The 22,565-nt window shown below is 51.7% G+C and overlaps 4 protein-coding genes and 1 long non-coding RNA gene across 6 annotated transcripts; 4 read left to right on the plus strand and 1 right to left on the minus strand.

Annotated features, from left to right (window-relative positions):
* Nucleotides 1-194: 194 nt before the first annotated feature.
* Spem1 (spermatid maturation 1) lies at nt 195-4,477 on the plus strand. Its single transcript, XM_052756641.1, has 3 exons — nt 195-2,472; nt 2,562-2,619; nt 2,789-4,477. The coding sequence occupies exons 1-3, from the start codon at nt 2,329-2,331 to the stop codon at nt 3,517-3,519; spliced, it is 933 nt and encodes a 310-aa protein (XP_052612601.1). The 5' UTR covers nt 195-2,328; the 3' UTR covers nt 3,520-4,477.
* A 145-nt stretch (nt 4,478-4,622) lies between these two features.
* LOC128121718 (uncharacterized) lies at nt 4,623-21,480 on the minus strand. 2 transcript variants are annotated; one of them, XR_008222246.1, is made up of 8 exons: nt 21,368-21,480; nt 21,105-21,192; nt 20,544-20,701; nt 20,224-20,372; nt 20,051-20,133; nt 14,093-14,167; nt 13,858-13,978; nt 4,623-5,883 (listed from the first exon to the last, which is right to left on the minus strand). It is a non-coding gene; the product is annotated as an uncharacterized LOC128121718 (long non-coding RNA). The 2 variants fall into 2 exon arrangements; XR_008222245.1 differs by having other exon boundaries at nt 4,623-6,172.
* Spem2 (SPEM family member 2) lies at nt 6,506-8,392 on the plus strand. Its single transcript, XM_052756640.1, has 3 exons — nt 6,506-6,705; nt 6,861-6,918; nt 7,068-8,392. Exons 1-3 carry the CDS (start codon nt 6,568-6,570, stop codon nt 8,390-8,392), a joined length of 1,521 nt encoding a protein of 506 aa, XP_052612600.1. The 5' UTR covers nt 6,506-6,567.
* Spem3 (SPEM family member 3) lies at nt 9,621-13,861 on the plus strand. Its single transcript, XM_052756615.1, has 2 exons — nt 9,621-9,804; nt 9,912-13,861. The coding sequence occupies exons 1-2, from the start codon at nt 9,621-9,623 to the stop codon at nt 13,616-13,618; spliced, it is 3,891 nt and encodes a 1,296-aa protein (XP_052612575.1). The 3' UTR covers nt 13,619-13,861.
* On the plus strand, nt 20,363-22,505 carry Tmem102 (transmembrane protein 102). The gene is made up of 2 exons (XM_052756632.1): nt 20,363-20,686; nt 20,788-22,505. Exons 1-2 carry the CDS (start codon nt 20,473-20,475, stop codon nt 22,101-22,103), a joined length of 1,530 nt encoding a protein of 509 aa, XP_052612592.1. The 5' UTR covers nt 20,363-20,472; the 3' UTR covers nt 22,104-22,505.
* Nucleotides 22,506-22,565: the final 60 nt, after the last annotated feature.

Consider the following 22,565-nt stretch of genomic DNA (forward strand, 5'->3'; position numbering starts at 1 on the left):
CACTCCCCCTCCACCCTGAAAAGCATGTTTCTCCCCCATGGCACAAGTCAGATGAAGCATGTTCTCCCTGGAGGCCCCCCGCCTTCCACAGACAACACAGATTTCCTGCTAGAGGAAAGGGAGGAGATCTGTGCATCCCAGGACTGCCTGGAAACTTACCTGCCCATGGTCCAGGACACATTTCACTGAATGGAAACATGTTCTTGCATGTGGATGTGTGTTTCCCAGGCAGAGGGTCCCGCTCTTCCCGACACTTCCCTGCATCCCCCCCGCACCTCAGGCCCAGCACACGTTCCTCGTGACATAGCAGGTGGGAACAGACTTCAGACTGACAGACGCCACGGGGAAGTACACACTTGAAGGGAGATGCTGAGGTGGGAGAATGTGGGGGCATGGCACATGTCACACAAGAGGCCATGCATGTTTGACCTAAGCCCTCATGGGGCCTGAGGACAGCTTTCCCTCAGTCCTTGAGATCATTGCTCATCCGTGCCAAACTGGTTAGTAGGGTTGGGAGACTCAAAAATGTGCCAAGGATCCCCTAAGTCCTAGTCCAGGGAAGGGAAATGCCAAGGACAGGTGGCAGCTAAGTCCCCACCCCTCATGCCTCATCCCCATGTCATTTCTCTGTATCCACCTTTGTTCCTCATTCTCCATCACTGGCTCCTTCGATGCTCTTCCCCATCTCAGGGTCAGACCAGCCTGCTCTCTTCACCCTCTTTGACCTGCCTCCCCTTCCTGATTGGCTGAGCTGAAGGAAAGGAGCCACAGAAGGGGGAGGGGAGGAGACAGGAAAAAGGTTACACGGACAGGTTGGGGAGAATGAGGTCAGCTGTACCGAGGAGCAGATGGAGGGGGCCCTGGAGGACAGGGCTTGGGCAGACACCAGCAGAAAGATTTTGAAAGGAAATGTGGGAAGCAGCTGCCCAGAGGTCTTTGTATTTGGACCTCTGGGGACAAGAACGATGTCAGGAAAGGTTTTAAAGGACACCGGTGGAGGTGTGACCGAATCCTCATGTATTGTGTGGCTCTCTGTGGGATGTTAGTGCCAAACTTGTAGAGGGGTGGGGTGCTGTCTTCTACTGATGCCCAGATCCAGAATCCTTGGTCTTGAGTCCCCTGTCCTTTTCCCGTCTTTCACCCATGGAAACGAAGTTCTTTTCTGGCCCATTCCCCTGCCTGGTCTAGCAATTCTTGGAACAGCCATGCCTTCCAAATGCTATCAACCTGGGCCCTGAGCCCTGTAAGTGGATTCCTCAGAGCTGGGGTGTGAGGGGGGGCTGGGGGACCCCATGATACAGCCACGGACTCCAATGCCCAGCCCCTTTCCAAACAATCCCATGTCCCCACCCCAACCCTTTGCGGCTCTGTACACATTTTTAAACCTGGCAAAAGATGAAGAGAATATTGTAAATATAAAAGTTTAACTGTTGGTGTGTCTGCTGTTATGTTAGAAGGAGGGGGGAAGGGTTCCCAGCCCTGGTTGTGTCTGTTGGAAGGTGGTGGGAAGTAGTGCCCCTTTTCAAGGAACTCTTGAGATCTGAGGGGAAATAGCAAGAGTAGGGTTGCCATAATGATGGGAATGGATGGCTGAGGTAAAGACAGGATGGTCAAATAGTTACAAACACTTGTAATCATAGCATCCAGGCGGGTGTTGCAGAGGGATCATGAACTGAAGACCAGCCTGGACTACATGTCTTTAAAAAAGAAAGAAAATGCTGAACTGGAGAGATGGCTTGGAGGTTAAAAGCGCTGGCTGTTCTTCCAGAGGTCCTGAGTTCAATTCTCAGCAACCACATGGTGGCTCACAACCATCTGTAATGAGATCTGGTGCCCTCTTCTGTCATGCAGGTATACATGCAGGCAAAACACTGTACATGTAATAAATAAATAATTTTTTTAAAATGCTAGACATGGTGCGCACTGTAATCCCAGTAGATAGGTACAGACAGGATCAGGAGTTCAAGGTCACTCCTGGCTATGTAGAGGCCAAGATCAGGAGATGTGTGTGTGGAGGGGGAGTGTCTAGAGCCTGGTTTTGCTTTAGAAGGAAGAGGAACCGATGAGGGCAGATACCCAATGGATTAGTCAGTGGGTTCTCCCAGGAGGCTGACTGTAAGAGAGGCCTGCAAGGTCTGGGCTAAGGCTGGAGGGTCAACCCTGGCCGTAGCACCTTGAGAGTATCATCTTGGCACATTATGAGGGAAAGCCTCAGCATCATTGTGACCCGGTCACTCTCAGGACCCCTCTGGGGCAGGCTAGCAGGTCACTGGGCACTAGGGTTAGTGGGCTGGGGGCCTAAGGGCCCTGGTGGCCCTAGGGACCGCCATGGCCATGGCTGAGCGGTCACGGTCTGAGTGGAACTCATATCAAAACCCCAACAGCAACAACTGCCAGGACGTGGGAAACTCCATTCTGATACTGTTGGGTCTCATCATCTGTATTAACATTGGCATCAATTTGGTGACCCTGGTCAGGGATGGAAGGGGTGGCTGGGGTGGCTGGGAGGCAGGCCTGGTTACAAGAACTTACTCGTGGTCACCATGTCCTCCTATACCTAGCTCTGGAGCCGACTCCGCATCATCTTACACCGAATATTCCATATCATTTGTGAGAAAGGTAAGAATGGCGAGAGGTTGGGGCCCAGGAGGAGCAGACACCAGGCCTTCTGTCCCACCCGACCCTGAGCTGTTCCTTAATGACTGGAGCGGCTCCTCTCCCAGAGCCCCACCTTACCTCTCTGTAGAAGCCAGCCTCTTCAACAGCCTCCCCTCTCCCTAATCCACAGAAACTACTCAATTATGCTCACCTGGGAGGCAGACTCAGCTCTCGAGGAAACAGACCTACCCTGAAGTCCGTCTTCGATGTACCATGGACCCCGTGAAAATGACCGTGACCCCCCCACCCACTCGTCGTCACCGCCGTAGAGCTTCCCAGTCCCGCCGTGCCCACCGCCCAATAGCTTGGGCCCCTGACACTGATGAGGAGAGGTCTCCTCCACATCAGCACCAGGCAATCTGCTCCCACCACTGCGATGGTCCTAAGGACTGGGAAAGCTTCCAACCCCTGCAGGAGATCTGGGAACCCTGGACTCAGGATGAGCAACCTCCCCAGACCATCCGTTTCCAACCAACAGTAGAGGGAAGGCCTCTCAAAACAGAGATCCGGTCAGAGCAGGGCCTAGAGGCCTATGTGTACACTGTGAACCCCCCGCCTCCCAGCCCAGAGGCTTTGAGCCATAAAAACAATGGGGTGGGGCCAGGGGCAGGTGCTGAGGGTGAGCAAGCCCAGTGCCAGCCTGCCTCACCAGCCTTCCTGGGTCCAGCGAATATCCCCGAAATACCTCGGCGCCGTTCCTCAGGCCGAATAGTGTATGACGCCCGAGATATGAGGCGCAGGCTTCGAGAACTGACCCGCGAGGTAGAAGCTTTGTCCCACTGTTACCCCTTGGTTTCTGGATCCAGCACAGTTGAGGGGACAAGCAAAGATTGGGTGTATCGTCCCCTGAAGGGGAGATGACTGGGGAAAAAATAAAAAAGGAGAGGAGGTAGTTTGTGGTGGTCTGGGGGAGGGCCCTCACAGTGCCCAGAATCCCTGGTTGCTGAGAATGACCTCCCTTGAAACAGGGCCTAGAGAGCCCTGGAGACCCTTGTCAGCTTCTTGCCTTCATAGGCCCTGTCCTGAGCCCTCCTCAAGGCCCTTCTTGGTTCCAAGACTCCCAACTGCCTCTACCCTGTTTTCTTCAGTGCCCAGAGAAGCCACCAAATTCAGCCAGATCCCCAGGCAGTCCTAAACCAGAGGAAGGACCTCAGGCCCCATGGCCCTAGCTCAGAGGTCTAAGGAGCCCAGGTTTAGGCTCCAGATCCAGCGGAAACAGGGGTCCCTCTAATGCTCTAGCTTCTTTGGGCAAAGATGGTTGTGAGGGAGGGTCTCCAGGCCCTCACCATCTTCTCGTCAGAACCTGAAGTTCCTGCAACCCTTGAGAATAGACTTAGAAGCGGTAGGTAAAATAATTGGGGCACTCTTAAAGAGACGCCGTCCCTAATGTCCCAGGCTTCTGCGGTTTTATGCCTCTTCATGTCCACAAAGGAAAGGTGGAGTCTCCAGTCTATGACTTGCTTGTGGCCACAGATATCAGGGGCCATGTTCACAGCCTTAAGACTTTCTACCCCCACATCCCCATTCCTGCTAGTGGATCAGCCCAGCCTACATTTTACCATGTGACCTCCAAATATTCCATCCACTGGACAGACAGAAATGACTCCTGATCTGCTGTTAGACTGGCTGAGACTCTCCTATGCATGTGCACACATAATCTTGGGAACAAGAAATCATGTGACCCCAGGCTGAAGGTACTGGACATCACCTTTCATACTAGATGGATTCCTGGAATGTGAGCATACTTTCTGTGAATCACCTTGTTTTTCTGTTTACATCCAGCCAGAGTTACTGAAGTTGAGTAGTAGCACAGGCCTGTAATCCCAGGACTCGGGAAGCTGAGGCAGGATGATCACTGCAAGTTTAAAGCCAGACAGGTTTACATACCCAGTTCTAGGCTAGATGGGGCTACAATAGCAAGACATCAACCATATCAGCAAAACAAAACACACGAACAAAGGTGATTGATCGTTTCAAGTTATTTTTATTCTATGGGCACATAGTAAGCACATACTGTGTATTTGGAGACCATAAGAAACACCTTTCCTCCATGTCTGCTAAATAGTTTGCTGTAGGAAACATTCTTGGTTGGCAGGTGGAAGCAGGAAGATCAAGGAGCTCAAGGAATTCCTTAACTACGAAGTTTGCCAAGGTCACCCTGGTTTATATGAGACCCTGTCTCAAAACAGCAGGGAAAATGACTGTTGGCAGGGTGGTGGTGGCACATGCCGATAATCCCAGCACTCTGGAGGCAAAGGTAGGATGCTTATTGCAAGTTCAAGGCCAGTTTGATCTTGAGTTCCAGGCCAGGAAGGATTACATAAGACCCTGTTTTATCTTTTTGAGACAGGGTCTTTTTACTGTGTAGCTTTGGCTGGCCTAGAAGTCACTGTGTTGATCATGGTTGGTCTTGAACTCATAGAGATCCGCCCTGCCACTGCCTCTGGAATGTGGGTTAAAGGCATGTGCCACCATACCTGGCCTCTTTTTTTCTTTTTCTTTTTAAAGATTTTTATTTTTTAAATTAGATGTCTATGTGAGGGCAGATATGTGCACCTGAGTGCAGTTGCAGTGGAGTCCAGAAGAGGGCATCTGATCCTCTGGAACTGAAGTTCTAGGTAATTGTGAGCCACCCAACCTGAGTACTGGGAACTACATGTGGGTCCTCTGCAAGAGCAGTATGCACTCTGAACTGCTGAGCCATCTCTGTGTCTCCTGCTAGATTCTATCATTAAAACAAACGCAAACAACCCACACTTGCAATCTGGGTGCTACGTTCATGGATAAGTGATTGTTAACCTTTGTTATATCAACAATTACATCATTTTATACTTTGTTAACTGTGTGGACTGTTTAATTTTTTTCTCTAGTGCTGAGTAAACGTGTTTGGCAAGTACCCTACCTCTTCACTACACTGGTGTGTGTGTTTGTGTGTGAGATTTAGATGGTACCACTAGCTCCAGGAGGGCCTGGAACTCGACCTCTTCTTGCCTCAGCCTCTTCAGCAGCTAGGATTGACAAGCACATGCTTGTCATCGCTACCATGCTGTGCCGTGGTTTTCTTAAGGTGGCAGTTGGTGGCTTTTCGGCTTGGAGTAGGGGTGGATTGACGGGCAGACAGTTTCTTGGGAAGGAAGGAGGACCACAGTGGGTGTTGGTAGTTGGCAGGGACAGCAATCTCAGCAAGGTGGACGTCTGTATGATGCTGAAGCAAATGAGCCAGCACTGGACACGGGAGATTAGGACGAAGAAATGGTCAGGATGGGGAAGAGCTGGCACTGCTATGTGTCATTGTCCCTTTCGATGTCGATCTCAAAGCAGGCACGAGATGCGACATATCAACAGCCTACACGTGTGGCTGTGTTTCAGAAGAGCAATGAAATCCTTTATGGATATTTTGACTCTGTGAAGATTGTCTCATGACTATAGCTGCCATACTTTCTGATCAGGAACCAGATGTGGGGTTAAGAGTGGAGGCGGAGAAGACTGAACTCCAGTACCTCGGGGCCATGTTCTATCAAATGGAAGGCAAGGATTAAAACTTGTCATGCAAGCCGGGCGGTGGTGGCGCACGCCTTTAATCCCAGCACTCGGGAGGCAGAGCCAGGCGGATCTCTGTGAGTTCGAGGCCAGCCTGGACTACCAAGTGAGTTCCAGGAAAGGCGCAAAGCTACACAGAGAAACCCTGTCTCGAAAAACCAAAAAAAAAAAAAACTTGTCATGCAAGGGGTCACATTAGTGAATGAAAGAGCTGCTACCTCTCCATTATGACTCCAACCTGCCTCATTATGACCTGGCTCCCTCTACCAGATAGTAAGCATCTCTTGATACTAGCATGAATACAGTGTGGGTTGGGTTGGGCTGGGTGGGGGGGTGGCTTGGCCCAGGTGGCCTTAGGACCCCCCCACCATGGAAAACCAGCTATGGCTGGGCACCCTGGGATGCTGCAATCAATACCCAGACAGCCCCCAGGATGCTGAAGACATCTTATTCCTGCTGCTGGGTCTCATCATTCTTGTCAACATCGGCATCAACGTGACAACTGTGGTCAGTGGTTACTGTGGCTCACCCATAGGGATGAAGACGGCTGAGTAGAGAAGCCAGCTACAGGCTTGCTCCACTTGCAGAAATGGGTGGGATTGTTGGGACTGGAGATGGTATTAGAAAGCCGGTCTTCACTCCCATCTCCCCACCACCCCCAGATGTGGCATGGGCTCCAGAACGCCTTAGACAAGATGACCTTTTGGATGAATCAGAACAGTAAGTATGCTAGACAATAGGCACACACACACACACACACACACACACACACACACACACACACACACACACACGGCTCCTTAAAAAAAAAAAAAAAAAACAGGGCCAAAGTGTTCTTAACCCTGAACTTTTTGGCTCCTGTTCTGCAGCAGATGAAGTCCAGGCTACCGAATATCCCCGGAGAGAGCTCCCAGCCAACGTCCAGGACGTGCACATCCATTGTATCCTGGACCCTGTACAAGTGAAGATGGCGCAACCCACACACTGCTCCTCTTCCTCCTACCACTACCTCCGTCGGCGCTCTAGCGGCAAGCATCGCCGCCGCAGGCGCTGCCGCAGCCGCCACCCACCGGGCAGCCACATCCGCTTCCCACCGGGCCGCTACAGCCACCAGCGGAGGCTCCGAAACAACAGGCCGCTCTCCCGTCGCTGCCTACCCTTCTGCAAGCAACCTCAAAGCCGCAGGACGTCACAGCCCAGGCCGCTGCCCTTTCTTGACCTGGAAGACCGGGATTCCCTTCCGGAGGATGACCAGTCCTGCCCGCACTCCAAACGCCCCTCCAGGGGCTGGGGCGGTTTTTATAAGCCCGTAGGTCTGGCCTCCAATGTGGGGCTGTGGGGCCGCCAGGGTGGAATCCTGGCCAGCCTCCCGCAGCCCTCTCTCTACCTGTCCCCGGAGCTGCGCCGCTTGCCCAAGCGGGTAGAGGCCAAGTCGGAGCTGAGGCTGCAGACTTTCGGCCCCCGTTACTCCCAGTCCCGGATTTGGGGTAACGTGGAAGCTGAGCCGAGGGCCTCATCCCCGGCACCTGCCCGCTGGCCGCTTCCTAACCCCTCCTGGGTCACTGTGGGCTACAGTCCTTTCTCTTCAGGGGGGCACGTACCCCACGATGCCCGGGAGCAGCGGCGGCGTGGGGTGGAAGGCTCTGAGCCACCGCCGGCCTTCGTGAGCAGGAACCCCAGGCCAGAGGCCCAGGGCTACCGGGAGCACAGCTCCTCCCAGGCCCACCGGCAGACCCTCCCTAGCTACACTCACAGCCAACCCAACTACAGCCCACCGCAGTCCACAGGACACATGGGTTACAGCTCCCGGGAGTCCCACGAGATCCGCAGGCGGACAGCCGACTGGACTGACGTTTTTCCCTCTCGGCGGCACCCTCTGACCACTTCTACCTCCCTCACGGCGTTGGGTGAGACTTCCTACCAAAGGGCCCCAGCTGCCAGCTCCGGCCTGATGATCCCCCACTCCTCCCAGGCCTCGCCTGAAGTGCAGGCTTCTGATCCAACTCCACCTCCAACCACCTTTATTCCACTCAGTCGGAATCCAGGTGGCAATGCCAGCTACCAGGTGTACGACAGCCTGGAGCTGAAGAGGCAGGTGCAGGAGAACAGAGGGCGGGCTAGCTCATTGCCACCACCTTCGACCTCAGCCTCAAGGCCCTCTCTGCATAGAAGTCGGACAGGGAAACTTAACTGACCAGCACGTGAATGGGGGCAGTGGAGCGGGGCATGGAGAAAGGAATAAAGAGTCGAGAAACCCTTGTTGGTGGTTTGGAAGTACCTCTCCTTTCATCAGCCTGGGATTCCTGATGTGAGAAACCAGCCGCTCCTTGGCATGCTGTTCCCGCCAGGAGCCCCCTTTCGATCGTGTCTGAAATGTCTTAAACTGTAAACGGCAAACTACAGGTCTTCAGAGCACCCACCTCGCTTCAGTTCTTCCATTTCCCAAAAGGGACTGGCCCAGCTCTGCTGAGATCCGGACTTAGAGAAGGTGGCTCTTTGGCTGAGTGCGGGCTGCTTTTGCAGAGGACCTGGGTTCGGTTCCCAGCGCCCACGTGATGACTCATAACCATTTGTAACTCCAGTTCCAGGGGACCTAATATCCTCTTGACCTCCATGTATACCAGGAATACATGTGGCACACATATAAGCAGTCAAGACACTCATATACATAAAATAAATTTTGGGGAGAAAGGGAGAAAAAGAAACTGAGGTCAGACACCAGGCAGATAAAAGCTTAAGGCCAAGTGTAGGAAGAAGACCAAGGCTCTAGGTTTCAGCCAGGTCTCTGAGGTCAAAGGCTTCCCAGTCTTAGGCGTGATCGAGGGGTGAAATTCTGGGTTTTCAACTGCGGGAATGATGGTATGAGGCATGTTTGAGCTGAGTGAATCTGAACACTGTGGGGGAGTAGTTGGTAAAAGGGAGAGGTGCTGGCCAGCCTATAGGTATAGGTTACCCAGGATTGGTTACCAGGGAACTTCATTCTGGGCTCTTCTCTTCCACCAGCTCATTGTGATCCCAATCACCTGCCCCATTATGACTCAGTCTTCCTCCCCTCCCCCACTAAGGGAGTCTGCCTCCCAGTATGTGGGGGCTACGGGGCCTAGGTAGTCCTGGGACCCCCTGTCATGGGTGAACAAGTCTACCATGGAGCCCAAGCATGCTCTGGCACCAACCTCAGGAAATGCCAGGATTTAGGAGATTCAATTCTTCTGATTCTGGGCAGCTTCATCTTGCTCAACGTGGGAATCAATGTGGTGACTCTGGTCAGGGCAGGGTCTAGGCAGCAGGGTGGAGGGGGCTCTGGGCTTTGTTTGGTTGTTTGTTTTGAGACAAAGTCTCACTATGTGGCCCTGTTTGAATCCCAAACTTAAGATCTTCCCGCCTAGGTCTCCTGAGTTCTGTAATTATAGGCATGTGCTACCATGCTTAGCCTGAGAGCTGGGTTGTTCAAGGGGCTGATGTGGGAGGGCCGCTGGGACATGGCCAGACAAACGTCAACCTTCAGGGCTCACTCCACTTCTGGGCTCTCCTTCCTCTGCTTCCCTCAGCTCTGGAAGCATCTGAAGAACTCACTGCGGATTCTATTCCATCATTTTTTCCCCAAAGGTGAGTGGGCTCCTGCAGGGTCTCCTGGAGATGTGGCTTGTCCCCTTTGTCACTATCCCAATTCCCACCTGGGCACCCTGTCTTTTCCCATCCCCCTCTCTCTGCAGACAAGCAACCTGCTGATCTAAACAGCCGATCCATGTGCATGCGGTGCACTGCAGACCCCAAGAACCTGTACTCAAGGATTTCTTCCCGATTTCCCCGCCGCCCCAGTTTCCTGCTTGGCCATGCCAATTACTTTGACTCTTGGGTACCAGACACAAACGACGAGAACATTTCTAGGTGCTGCTGGATGCCACCGCAATGTGGACATGGCAGAGCTCCCACAGAAGCTCCGTGGGAACTGTGGAAAGAGGGACCGATGGGAGCTGGGGAAGCCCCTCAGGCCACAGTCATGAAGACCCAGGATCCTTTATTTTCCAGGCCAGAGATTTCTCCCCAGATTCCAAAAATACACAAGCTGAACATGGTTCCACCTTCTTCACCCCAAGAGAACAAGATTAAGGCACCAGATGACAGTCCACCCCATGCTCAAGCCCAGGCTCTAACCTATTCTTTGACCAACACCCACGAGCTCCCCTCTGCTCAGTCCCAGACTCAGACCTCAGAACCCACTCAACTCAGGGCACAGGGTCGTGAGCACACCCCGCCAATCCATGCACCTGATCTTGTCTCAGCTCCTATCCCAGCCCTCAGTGAGGCCCCAATACCAGCCAATGCTTCACCTCCAACCCCATCCCATAACCCAGCCCCCACCCCATCCTATCCCCCAGCCCAGGCCCCAACCCATAATCAAGCCCATATCTTGGATCAGGCCCAGCCCCACATCCCGCCCTGTATCACACTCCAGGTACCAGCCCCAACCCAAACTCAGGGTTTAGCCCACAGCCCTGAGCAACCCTCAGCCCATACATTACCTCAATCCCCAACCCAGGCTCCTGCACATGCTTCCTTCCAGTCCCCAGGCCACAACCCAGTCCAAATCCTAGTACACACCTTGACCCACCCCCAAACTAATGTCCCTGAGCAAACAACATCTCAAGCCTCAACACATGCCCCATCCCATTCCCTACTTCATTTGTATGACCGTATCCCAGTGCCTAGCCCGACCCCTGCCCCAGCCCCTGTCCCAGCCCGCTCCCCAGCCCCTGCCCTAGCACTGTCCATGACCGTGACTACTACTCAAGCCTCTGCTCAAGTCCCTGTCACCACCTCTAACCCTACCCTACCTCCTGTTCCTTCTGTGCTGGCTACCTTTGACCCCAGCTTCTCCACTGGCCATATGGTCTCTGATGCCCGCAGAGTAAAGCAGAACGCCTTCCTTAAGCACGACTCCGAGAACTCGAGGTGTTTCAGGAAGGACTTGAACATCCTCTCCAGGCCCCAAGAGGTGAAGGGCCTGGTAAATTCTGGTACTGCTGAAGAGACACAAAAGCGGCATGGTGGGGGCCGTGCCGAGCCTCCTGCCGGGCCTATACTTGGTTACCTCAAGTTGGGGAACGTGGACTGGAAGACCTCAGACAATGCCAAAGAGAAGTTCTCCCAGCCCAAGACCTTCCCTTACTCCAGCTTTCACCCCTGCTGTTCTGAGAGCAGAGGCGAAGACTCCCAGGCTCCAGTCTACCCCAAGTTCCTGGTCTACACCCAGAATGTCACTCCCTCTAAACCTTGCTTGCATACTCCAAGTGCTGCTCAGAGCACACTGCCCACCACCCCACCCCCGTGCACGCTCGCTCTGCCGCTAGTTTCTCCCAGAACATTTGTTGTTCCTCAGTCGAACCCTCAGAAGCCCTCCAACTTACCACAAACTCCCACCTTTCTCTCAACCTCCAAGTCTCCTCAGACTGTCTCTTCCCCTCATTTCCCTGTCCCTTCTCAGTTCTCCACCATTTCTCAAACCTTAATCCAACCCCCAAACCCTGGGAATCAAAACCTTAACCAAGGCTTTGGCCTTCAAAAGACCCAATCCCTTGCCAAGGAATCTAGAGTTCCCAGGAACCCAGGCCTTACCCAAGTTCCAGGCCTCCAGAAGAACCCAAGCCTTGTCCCAAATCCAGGCCTCCGGAAGAACCCAAGCCTTGTCCCAAATCCAGGACTCCAGAAGAACCCAGGCCTTACCCAAGTTCCAGGACTCCAGAAGAACCCAAGCCTTACTCCAAATCCAGGCCTCCAGAAGAACCCAGGCCTTACCCAAGATCCAGGACTCCAGAACAACCCAGGCCTTACCCAAGATCCAGGACTCCAGAAGAGCCCAAGTCTTGCCCCAAATCCAGGACTCCAGAAAAACCCAGACCTTACCCCAAATCCAGGACTCCAGAAGAACCCAGGCCTTACCCAAAACCCAGGCCTTACCCTGAATCCATGCCCCCACAAGAACTCAGGTTTCTACAACTTTCCAGGCTATACTCAAGATCCTTACCTCTGCACAAATCCAAACATTTCCCAAGACCCTTGCCTTCAAAAGAATCTAGGTACCACTCCAGATTCTGGCCTGAGGAGTTCAGTTGCTATCCAAGATGCTGGTGCCCTTAGGAACTTAGGTTTCATCCAACCTTCCAACCTCCACAAGAATATAATATTCAATCAAACATCTGGTCAGAGAACTTTGAGCTTTATGCAAGACTCTGTGGTCTACAGGAATGGTGCATTAACCCAAGACACTGTAATCAACAAAAATAAAGGTCTCTCCCCAGTAGGGGACCAAAAGTGGCCAGACTCCTCTCACAATTCTGGAGGTAACAATTGTTCAGGAAATGTACAACATCCAGGAATCTGTAGGAATGTAGGCCTTACCCAAGACTCTAGACCACAGAAGAACCCGTGCCATACCCAAGACTCTGAAATTAACAAAAACTCAGGACTTATCCAGGAGTCTAGTTCCCCCAAGAGCCCAGGCCGTGTCCAAATCTCTTACCTTCATAAGAGCTCAGGTTTCACACAGGACTCAGGAGATTACAAGAATTTAGGCCTTCCTCAAACTCCTGGAATCTACAGAGTCCCAGATCTAAACCAAGACACCAACTCCCACAAGAATCCCTGCCTAATCAATGTCACCACAGCAGAAAGAAGATCGGACCTAAACCAAGATGTTGGCATTTACAGTTCAGAACATGGCCGAGATTCTAGCCATCATCAGAACCCGGCAATTGGCCAAGGCTCTGACTTCAAGACTCCAGGCATTACCCAGCAGGTTGGCCCCTATAAGGACTCAGGCCTTACCCCGGACTCCGGCCTCAACAAAAAAACAAGCTTTGCTCCAGGTACTGGTTCTGCCCAAGTCTTGGGCCCACTTCAGATACTAAAGCTGGCATCTTCCCCAGTGAAATCCCTTGTATGTAAAATGAATCCTCAGAAGGACAATACAGAGCAGCAGGTGTCCCGGACTTCTGTCCCAGTCGACCAAGGCCCCTGCCCTTCCAAGGCCCAAGTGCTCTCCCCTGACCTGAAAACTTTGTCAGAGGTACCTGTCGTAATTGAACTGCAACCACCCTCCCGGCGGTTAGACAGCCAGGACTGGGTATACCACACTGTAGATACCGTCCCTTCAGCCGGCCAGAAGTATCGCCAGATGTCTATGCCTCCCAAAATCAACTGGAAGCCCCATTGCCCTGGACCAGGCACCCGGATAGGTCATGTGGTCTTTGATTCCCGCCAGAAACAGTCAGTAACTGGCAGGGAAAAGTGTGAGGCTCTGTCTCCCAGGCGCTCGCGTCAAGAAGCAATTAAAAACTCAGAGGAGACCCAGAAGGAATGGGGGTATCAAAATGTGATGAGGACCTTGGACAAAGAAGGGGCAAATATGCATCAGGAATAAAGAGGCAAGAGAAGAAGCATTCTGTGGTTGTTTGAGGCTCTTCATCCCAGCACTACCATTTATATTGACCATCCTCATCTTAAAGAGACATGGAATTAACACGCCCCTATTTTTTCTCCACAGCTCCATAGTCAAGCCCATTCTCTTCCAGGCTCAAGAGCTGTGTTTTAGGGGAAAAAGATAGTAGCCACTATCCAAATGTGACTAATAGGATGTCAATTAAAATTGAAAATTCTCACCAAGCATTGTGTTGCACATCTCTAACGCCAGCACTTGGTAGGTGGAGGGAGGAAGATCAGGAGTTCAAAGCCATCCTCAGCTACATAATGAGTTCAAAATCAGCATAGTCTACTTGGGACCCTGTATCAAAAAGAAAAAAAAAAAAAGGATTCTGAGGGGCCTGGAGAGATGCCTCATCTGTTAGGAGCACATATTGCTCTTCTAGAGGACTCAGGTTCAATTCCCAGCACTCACCTGGTGGGTGAGTAGTAGTTTGTAACTCCAGGTCCAGGAACTGAATGCCATCTCATCTTCTGGTGTCTGTGAGCACTGCACACATGGTACACAGACATATATGCAGGCAATTACCCACACACATAAAAAAAATACATTTAAGGTGGGCATAGCAATGAACGCCTTTAATCCCAGCACTCAAGAGGCAGAGGCAGGTGGATCTCTGTGGGTTCAAGACCAGCCTGGTCTACATAAGCTCTGGGATAGGGCTGCATAGACCTGGTCTCAAAAAAGAAAAAAGAAAATCTGAGCTGGGTAGAGTAGTGCACACCTGTAAGATCAGAATGTAGAAGGCTGAGGCAAGGTGATTTCCATTCTGAGTCCAGACAGAGCTACATAGCAAAGGCCTGGCTCAAAAGACAGAACCAGCCGGGCGGTGGTGGCGCACGCCTTTAATCCCAGCACTCGGGAGGCAGAGCCAGGCGGATCTCTGTGAGTTCGAGGCCAGCCTGGTCTCCAAAGCGAGTTCCAGGAAAGGCGCAAAGCTACACAGAGAAACCCTGTCTCGAAAAACCAAAAAAAAAAAAAAAAAAAAAAAAAAAAAAAAAAAAAAAAAAAAAAGACAGAACCAATTTAAATTCTGTTCTTCAGTTGCTACATTTTTGAGTTCTGACAGCCACATGTAGCCAGACAGCAAAGACTCAGGACATTTCCGTCATAGAAAAAAAAAATTGAGACAGGCTTTTGCTTTGTAGCCAAGGCTAGCTATTAATTCCTTCTATAGCCTATGCTGGCCTCGAATTTGCAAACCTGCAGCCTTAGCATGATGAGTGCTGAGATTATAGGTGTGCACCATCATGAGTGTGCACCATCATGAGTTCTGAGATTGTAGGTGTGCACCATCATGAGTTCTGAGATTGTAGGTGTGCACCATCATGAGTGTGCACCATCATGAGTGCTGAGATTGTAGGTGTGCACCATCATGAGTGTGCACCATCATGAGTGCTGAGATTGTAGGTGTGCACCATCATGAGTGTGCACCATCATGAGTGCTGAGATTGTAGGTGTGCACCATCATGAGTGTGCACCATCATGAGTGCTGAGATTATAGGTGTGCACCATCATGAGTGTGCACCATCATGAGTGCTAAGATTATAGGTATGCACCATCATGAGTGTGCACCATCATGAGTGCTGAGATTGTAGGTGTGCACCATCATGAGTACTGAGATTGTAGGTATGCACCAACAATACACCTGGCTTTTTTACAGGAGGAGGAGGAAGTTGATTCTCTCTGTCTCTGTCTCACACACACACTGTAGCTCAGGTTATCCTGATGCTCACTGTGTTATGTATTTGTCTTTTGACAAGGATACCTGGGAGACAGCTTCTTCACACTTTCCCTGCCAGTCACTGTTTCTGGTGGGAATCAAAGACCACATGACCTGTCCAGGTGCCTGGTCCAGGGCAATAGGGCCTCTAGTTGATTTTGAGAGGCATAGACATCTGGTGAAACTTCTGGCCGGCTGAAGGGACTGTACCTATAGATACAGGCTGGCCTCATATTGGAGACAAACTTCTCCTGCCTCAACTTCCTGAGCATTAGGATTACAGGTATGAGCCACCACACTGAGGATCATTCTTTTCTTTAAAGACTGGGCATGGTGATGTATGCTTATAACCTCAGAATGTAGGAGGTAGAGGCAGGAGAATTAGGAATTCAAGGTCAACCACTACTACATAGTAAATTTTAGGAAAACTTGACCTACATGAGACCCTGTCTTAATAAAAAGAAAGGAAAGGGGTCCGATGAGATGGCTCAGAGGGCAAAGGTGCTTGCTGCCAAGCCTGATGTGAGTTTGATCCCTGAGTAGAAAAAGATAATTATTCCAAGGAGTCCTCTGAGCTCCACGAGCAAGCTGTGCATCGATGTGCACATGCACAAACACACAAAATAAGAATGTAATTAGAAAAAAAGGGAAGCAGGGCGGAGGTGGTGCACAGCTTTAATCCCAGCACTCAGGAGGCAGAGGCAAGTGGATCTCTGTGAGTTCAAGGCCAGCCTGGGCTATAGAGTGAGTTCCAGGACAGCCAGAGCTACACAGAGAAACCGTGTCTCCAAAAACAGAAGAAGATGAAGAAGAAGAAGAGAGAGGGAGGTTGGCCAGATTGCTGAGTGGGTAGAGCAGTCAAGCCTGATGACTTGAGTTTGATCCTCGGGATATACATGATGGAAGGAGAGAACCAGTCTCCACAGCTGTCTTTTGACCTACACACACACACACACACACACACACACACACACACACACACCACACACACCACGCACATGCACATGAGAAAGAGAAATAAGGGTTTTTTTTTGAGACAGGGTTTCTCTGTGTAGCTTTGCGCCTTTCCTGGGACTCACTTGGTAGCCCAGGCTGGCCTCGAACTCACAGAGATCCGCCTGGCTCTGCCTCCCGAGTGCTGGGATTAAAGGTGTTCGCCACCACCGCCCGGCGAGAAATAAGTTTTAAAAATAAAAAAGAGTTCTATTTTATTAGAAATTAATGCTTTAGAGTTCTCTGTAAAGAACACTCCTTTTTTATCCATTCCCAATGTTTTCATTTATTTATTATGTACTTTTTTTCTTTCTTTTTGGTTTTTCGAGACAGGGTTTCTCTGTGTAGTTTTGGTGCCTGTCCTGGATCTCTCTCTGTAGACCAGGCTGGCCTCGAACTCACAGAGACCTGCCTGGCTCTGCCTCCCGAGTGCTGGGATTAAAGGTGTGCACCACCACCGCCCAGCGAATCTTGTTGATTTTTCGAGTGGTTCAGAAAGATATACACAGATTCCCTATGCCTGGTAACCCAAACTGTGAGCCCAGCCTTCAGGGACTGGAGAGAGGGCTCAGTAGAGAAGATTGCTAGCTGCCCTTGCAGAGGACCCAGGTTCATTTCCCAGCGTCCACACAGTGGCTCACAGTCATCTGTAATTCCAGTTCCAGGGGATCCAGTGCACTCTTCTGATTTCTGAAGAAATATCTACATGTAGGTAAAAACACTCATACACGGAGCTTGAGAGCAGTTAAGAGAACTCAGGCTCAATCCCTAGTACTCACATGGTGGCTCACAACCATCTGTAACTCCAGTCCCGTGGGATCTGAGGCCATCTTCTGCCTCCAAACGCTCTAGGCACACAAACGGCACACAGACACACACTCAGGCAAAACACCCATACACAAAAGTAAACAAACAAAAAACAAAACAACAACAAAAAATAAACAAACAAACAAACAGTCCTGACTCCTCTTGATCTGGCCTCTTGGGTCACAGATATATCTGCTCCAAGTTCCTTCAGTTTCCGCATGAGGCTGAAGGGGAAGGGTGCCCCCTTGGCAGTGACTTGAAATCCTTTCAGTCTGGGCTTCCCAGGTACTCTGTCTGGTTCCAGGAATTTCTTTACAGATTCCCCCCACCCCAGTTTTGGGGTAGTGTCTTAATTTAGGCTAGGTTCACCTGGAACTCAGTCCGCATCTCAGGTGTGTGGTGGTATTGTGTTCCCCAAAATATTGTGAACCCTAATTAACTTATCTGGGGTCAGAGACAGAACAGCCACAATATTAAACATAGAAGTTAGGCAGTGGTAGCACACGCCTTTAATCCTAGCATTCCAGAGGCAGAAATCCATGTGTTCAAGGATACAGCTAAGCATGGTGACTCACGCCTTTAATCCCAGAAAGCAAGCCTTTAATCCCAGGGAGTGGTGGTAGAAAGCAGAAAGGTATATAAGGTGTGAGGACCAGAAACTAAAGGCATTTGCCTGGTTAAGCATTTGGCTGGTTAAGCTTTCAGGCTTTGGAGCAACACAGTTCAGCTGAGATTCATTCTGGATGAGGACTCAGAGGCTTCCAGTCTGAGGAAACAGGACCAGCTGAGGAATTGGCAAGATGAGATAGCTGTGGCTTGTTCTGTTTCTCTGATCTACCAGCATTTCACCCCAATACTTGGCTCCGGGTTTGATTTTATTAATAAGAACTTTTAAGATTCCTGTTACACAAGTGAGTCTCTAGTTCATGGCAGTCCTGCCTCAGCTGCCCACGTGCTGGGATTATAAATCTGAATCACAACACTTGTCACAGTCCTCTGGCTTTTCAAGACGTCCCAGATTAATGATCAGAGGCGGATGGCGTGTAAGAAGCCCCGGCCTGGTCAAGGGTCTGGTCTATGAGCCTACTGCGTGTTTACTGGTTTACTATCTGAGCCATTATCACGCTCTCAGCCCCCACCTGTGTTTGTGCTATCTTCTGATCCTTATTCTGGTCTCTGGTAGCATAGGTTACTGGAAGTAATATCCTGCCCTAGATTTTGTGGCCTGACCTGACGTTGCTGGGAGTTTCCTCTGGACTTCAATTTCAGTTCTAATGGCCTCTGTGTCCACCGAACTTCAAATCCCCATGTGTTTTCCCTGCCATGATTCTGCATGTCTGATGTGAGCATCACTGGTTACAATCCCCCTCCACAATTCAGATGCCCTCTTCTGCGTCACATTGTATATTCCTGCCTTAGTATTACGGCCACTGATTCCAGGAAGATGCCTTGCCACCAATCCAGAGAGCCTTTTCTCAACCTGTCTCACTAACTCTGACCCTGGACATGTCATATGCATTATTATTACTTTTTTTTTTTAAAGACAAGTTCTCACCATGTAGCCCTGGCTGTCCTGGAACTCTCTATGCAGACCAGGCTGGCCTTGAACTCACAGAGATCTGCCTGCTTCTGCATCTCAAGTATTGGGATTAAAGGTGTACGTCACCATGCTCAGCTTTTTCCTTTTTAAAAAGAGTCTAAATTGCCCAGACTGGCCTTCAGCCTTCGGTCCTCCCAGCTCCACCTCCCAAGCCTGGCACAGCTTTTCTAAAGCACAGTCTTTAAAATGACCAGGGATCTTTAATATCAGCACTCAAGAGGCAGAGGCAGGTGGATCTCTGGGAGTTCGAGACCATGATATACATAGTTTCAGGCCAGCCACAGCTATAAAATGAGGCCCTGCCTCAAGTAAATAAACAAACTAAAATAAAATAAAGTCAGAATTTCCTTAAAAGAGAGAGCTTCATCTAAGAGACCATGGAGCCTCACAAATGGAATGAAGTGTGTGTTCTTCATTATTGTTTACTATTCAGAGCCAACCAATTATCCCTCTTCTCCAATTCCAAGGAGTGTTTATGTAGGATTGATGAGACAGAACAATATATTGTCACAAAACAACTTCCAGCTGGGTGTAGTGGCATGAGCCTGTAAATCCAGCACCAAGGAAGCTGAAATAGGAAGCTTGCTGTGAGTTCAGGGTCAGCCGGAGCTACATAGTGATTCCAGGCCAGCATGGGCTACATAACAAGACTTTTTTGTTTTTCGACACAGAGTTTCTCTGTGTAACAGCCCTGGCTGTCCTGGAACTCTGTAGACCAGGCTGGCCTCAAACTCACAGAGATCCATCTGCATCTGCCTCTGCCTCCTGAGTCCTGGGATTACAGGTGTGTGCCACCACCGCCGACTTAAGACTTTTATAAAGTTAAAAAAAAAAAAGAAGTCAAGCCTGGTACTGTACGCCTGTGATCCCAGAACTCAGGAGGCAGAGGCAGGCTGAGTTCTGTGAGTTGCAGTCAGTCTGATCTACATAGCAAGTTCCAAGTCGTCCAGAGCCACACATTGAAAACACAATCTCAAAACAAAACAAAACAAAAGTGAAGGGGGCGGGAGGTGGGAAAGGAAAAAGAAATACAGCGTCCAATAGGCACTACTTTTAGCACAATGGCAAGGGTGTGTAGGGACCGCTCCAACACACCAGTATTGCGGGGAAACAAACTACAACTCCCAGGGTAGCAACATCTCAGCAGGGTGAAAGGCGGGACTGAACTCTCATAGGAGGCGGGACCAGTCCAGAACCACCCAGACAGCTTCCAGAAAAGGGCGTGGACATGTGACCATCAGGAAGTTACCTGTAGAATCTTTTACGGTGTTTTCTGTTCACAACCTTTTAAGCTACCCCTTAATCGGAAAGCCGTGGACCAATGAGCCTCTTCTGAAAAAAAGGTAAAGGGAGTGGGACAAAGGGTGGTGGCAAAGATTGGCTACTGTGTTTCCCAGGAGGGTTCCAATAGCCATTCTTTACCTGCTGAGTCAGGTGAAGCGATTCACCGGGCCGCAACCTGCATCTAGGAAAAGGACGAAGAAAGTAGTCATCTGTTCATTTTGACGACTAAACGCAGAACGCATCATCTGCAAGACCCACTTGTGGACTGCCTTCCGCCCTTGCTCCACCTCGGAAGGAAGGGAAGACTGGAGAACTTTGGGGAGCCAAGCAAAGGCCTGCCAGGGCTAACTCGGATCTGTTTGCGCTAGCCCCAAACGATAGAGATCCATGGCTTCCACTGTATGGGGCGGTGCCCCCTGGTGGGGCCCGCCACCCCCAGCCCCAGCCCGGCCGCTCACAGACGTCGACTTCTGCTCTGGCGCCCAGCTGCAGGAGCTGACTCAGTTGATTCAGGAGCTGGGTGTCCAGGAGAGCTGGAGCGAAGGGCCCAAGCCTGGAGCTGATCTTCTCCGAGCCAAGGATTTCATTTTCTCTTTGCTCGGTAAGTAATTCTCAACTGTGGGAAGTTGCAAACCCCAGCCTCACCATTCCCCACCCCGACTCTGGACCACGATACCTTCACAGTCCCTTTTCTTCCTTTAGGTCTAGTTCACCGCCAGGACCCTCGTTTCCCACCCCAGGCAGAACTCTTGCTGCTTCGCGGTGGGATTCGCGAAGGCTCCCTAGATTTAGGGCATGCCCCCTTAGGTCCCTACGCCCGGGGACCTCATTATGATGCCGGCTTTACGCTCCTTGTGCCTGTGTTTTCTCTGGATGGCACTGGGCCGGAGCTGCTACTGGATCTGGAATCCTGTTATGCGTGGCTCCGCCTTCCAGAGCTGATGTGCGGAATTTCCGTCCGGGAGACCTGGCAGGATTGCCTAGGACCCCCTGTCGCAGAGGAATGTGATTTGACTCACCAAACCCATAGCAAAGAGAGTCCCACGGACCAGGAAAGCTCCGTAGACCAGGCACGTGATTATGTCCCTGAGCCTGAGCCGCACACATCTGTGGAAAAATCATCTAGTGACCTTTCAGGGTCCCAATCGCCTTACAATGACACCACCCATCTTGAAACTCCTGAACCATTGAAAACACTGAGTAGTGACGCCTTGGAAGACGACGAAAAGCCATCCCCAAAGCCGTCGGAGGCTGCGAAGGCATGGCCCACATTATGCCCTACCCAAGTGGCTGCCTGGTTCTTCGTTAAGCTGGCTGAGGTCGCTGAGTCCCTGATCCCGGTCCCAGGCGCCCCGCGGCTAGTTCACGCAGCTCGCCACGCGGGTGTCACCACGGTCCTCCTGGCCACTCCAGAGCCCCCACGCCACCTCCTGCTCTTCGACCTGATCCCGGTGGTGACCGTGACAGGCTGGCCTGACAGGGCTCGGAGCCACTCGTGGGCGGGCCCACTGGTCTCTGAGTCGGCTTCTTTCTACCTAGTGCCGGGCAGCCACCCGGGGCAGCCGGGCACCCCTGGATGGCAGCTGTGCTTCGCCCGCCAGGAGCTGGCGCTCAAAGCGCGCATCCCAGCGCCGCTGCTTCAAGCCCACGCGGCGGCCCAGGCGCTGCTGCGCCCGCTGGTGGCGGGGACCCGGGCCGCCGCGCCCTACCTCCTGCGGACCTTGCTCTACTGGGCGTGCGAGCGGCTCCCTGCGCTCTACCTGGCGCGGCCCGAAAACGCCGGCGCTTGCTGCCTTGGGCTACTGGATGAGCTGAGCCGAGTGCTCGAGGCCGGGACGCTGCCTCATTATTTTGTGAGCGGCCGAAAGCTCTGTATGGGAGACGGCTCGGCTGCCCTGCGCGGGGCATTGGCCCAGCTCCGCGGGGACCCCGCACAGGCCTTGCGCGAGGCGGTGGAGGAAGCCAAGGTTGCCCGCAAAGGGGGCGGTTTAGCGGGCGTAGGGGGCGGAACCCATTAAAGATTCTACTCTTAGGGAATGCGAAGTGTTTCCTTTGGCGATAGGGTTGTGGGGGGGACTGCTCCTGCTCCGCATACAGACTGTGCGTCTTGGGTCCACAGCCTCTTTTCTAAAAGGTCTCCCCCGGGGTTTTGCCCTGCCCGAGGCCCATGTTCTTCCAATCTGCCTGGCACCCCTCCTATCCCGGTGCTGCCTCCCGAGACATCTCCCCCGGATTCTTTCAGAGTCAACCGCGAACAGGAGGAATGGCAAAATGCGGGAACCGGCGTTTGGAAACCCGGTTCTGATCAATGTGGCTTACACCAAAGCAGAGAGATACTAAGGCCGGAGTACAGCCCAGACTGGATGGCACAGCCACCCCCGTTTCTCCACCCCCACCCGACCCCCACTTTCCTCATGCACTTCTGTCCTCACTGCCATCCCAGGTAGTAGGGTCCCTCTCCATTTTCTCACCGTCGGCCA

The sequence above is a fragment of the Peromyscus californicus genome, unplaced genomic scaffold (genome assembly GCF_007827085.1).
Source record: "Peromyscus californicus insignis strain IS unplaced genomic scaffold, ASM782708v3 Scaffold_3__1_contigs__length_106647218, whole genome shotgun sequence".
Taxonomy (NCBI): Eukaryota; Metazoa; Chordata; class Mammalia; order Rodentia; family Cricetidae; genus Peromyscus; species Peromyscus californicus.

What these genes read in the sequence shown, in the direction of transcription:
- Spem3 (XM_052756615.1), top strand. Translation starts at nt 9,621, where the DNA reads ATGCTTAGCCTGAGAGCTGGGTTGTTCAAGGGGCTGATGTGGGAGGGC. An exon ending in CCATCATTTTTTCCCCAAAG is followed by an intron (nt 9,805 to 9,911) that starts GTGAGTGGGCTC and finishes CTCTCTCTGCAG; the next exon opens with ACAAGCAACCTGCTGATCTA.
- Spem1 (XM_052756641.1), top strand. Translation starts at nt 2,329, where the DNA reads ATGGCCATGGCTGAGCGGTCACGGTCTGAGTGGAACTCATATCAAAAC. An exon ending in GCATCAATTTGGTGACCCTG is followed by an intron (nt 2,473 to 2,561) that starts GTCAGGGATGGA and finishes TCCTATACCTAG; the next exon opens with CTCTGGAGCCGACTCCGCAT. An exon ending in CCATATCATTTGTGAGAAAG is followed by an intron (nt 2,620 to 2,788) that starts GTAAGAATGGCG and finishes CCTAATCCACAG; the next exon opens with AAACTACTCAATTATGCTCA.
- Spem2 (XM_052756640.1), top strand. Translation starts at nt 6,568, where the DNA reads ATGGAAAACCAGCTATGGCTGGGCACCCTGGGATGCTGCAATCAATAC. An exon ending in GCATCAACGTGACAACTGTG is followed by an intron (nt 6,706 to 6,860) that starts GTCAGTGGTTAC and finishes CACCACCCCCAG; the next exon opens with ATGTGGCATGGGCTCCAGAA. An exon ending in CTTTTGGATGAATCAGAACA is followed by an intron (nt 6,919 to 7,067) that starts GTAAGTATGCTA and finishes CCTGTTCTGCAG; the next exon opens with CAGATGAAGTCCAGGCTACC.
- Tmem102 (XM_052756632.1), top strand. Translation starts at nt 20,473, where the DNA reads ATGGCTTCCACTGTATGGGGCGGTGCCCCCTGGTGGGGCCCGCCACCC. An exon ending in TTTCATTTTCTCTTTGCTCG is followed by an intron (nt 20,687 to 20,787) that starts GTAAGTAATTCT and finishes TTCTTCCTTTAG; the next exon opens with GTCTAGTTCACCGCCAGGAC.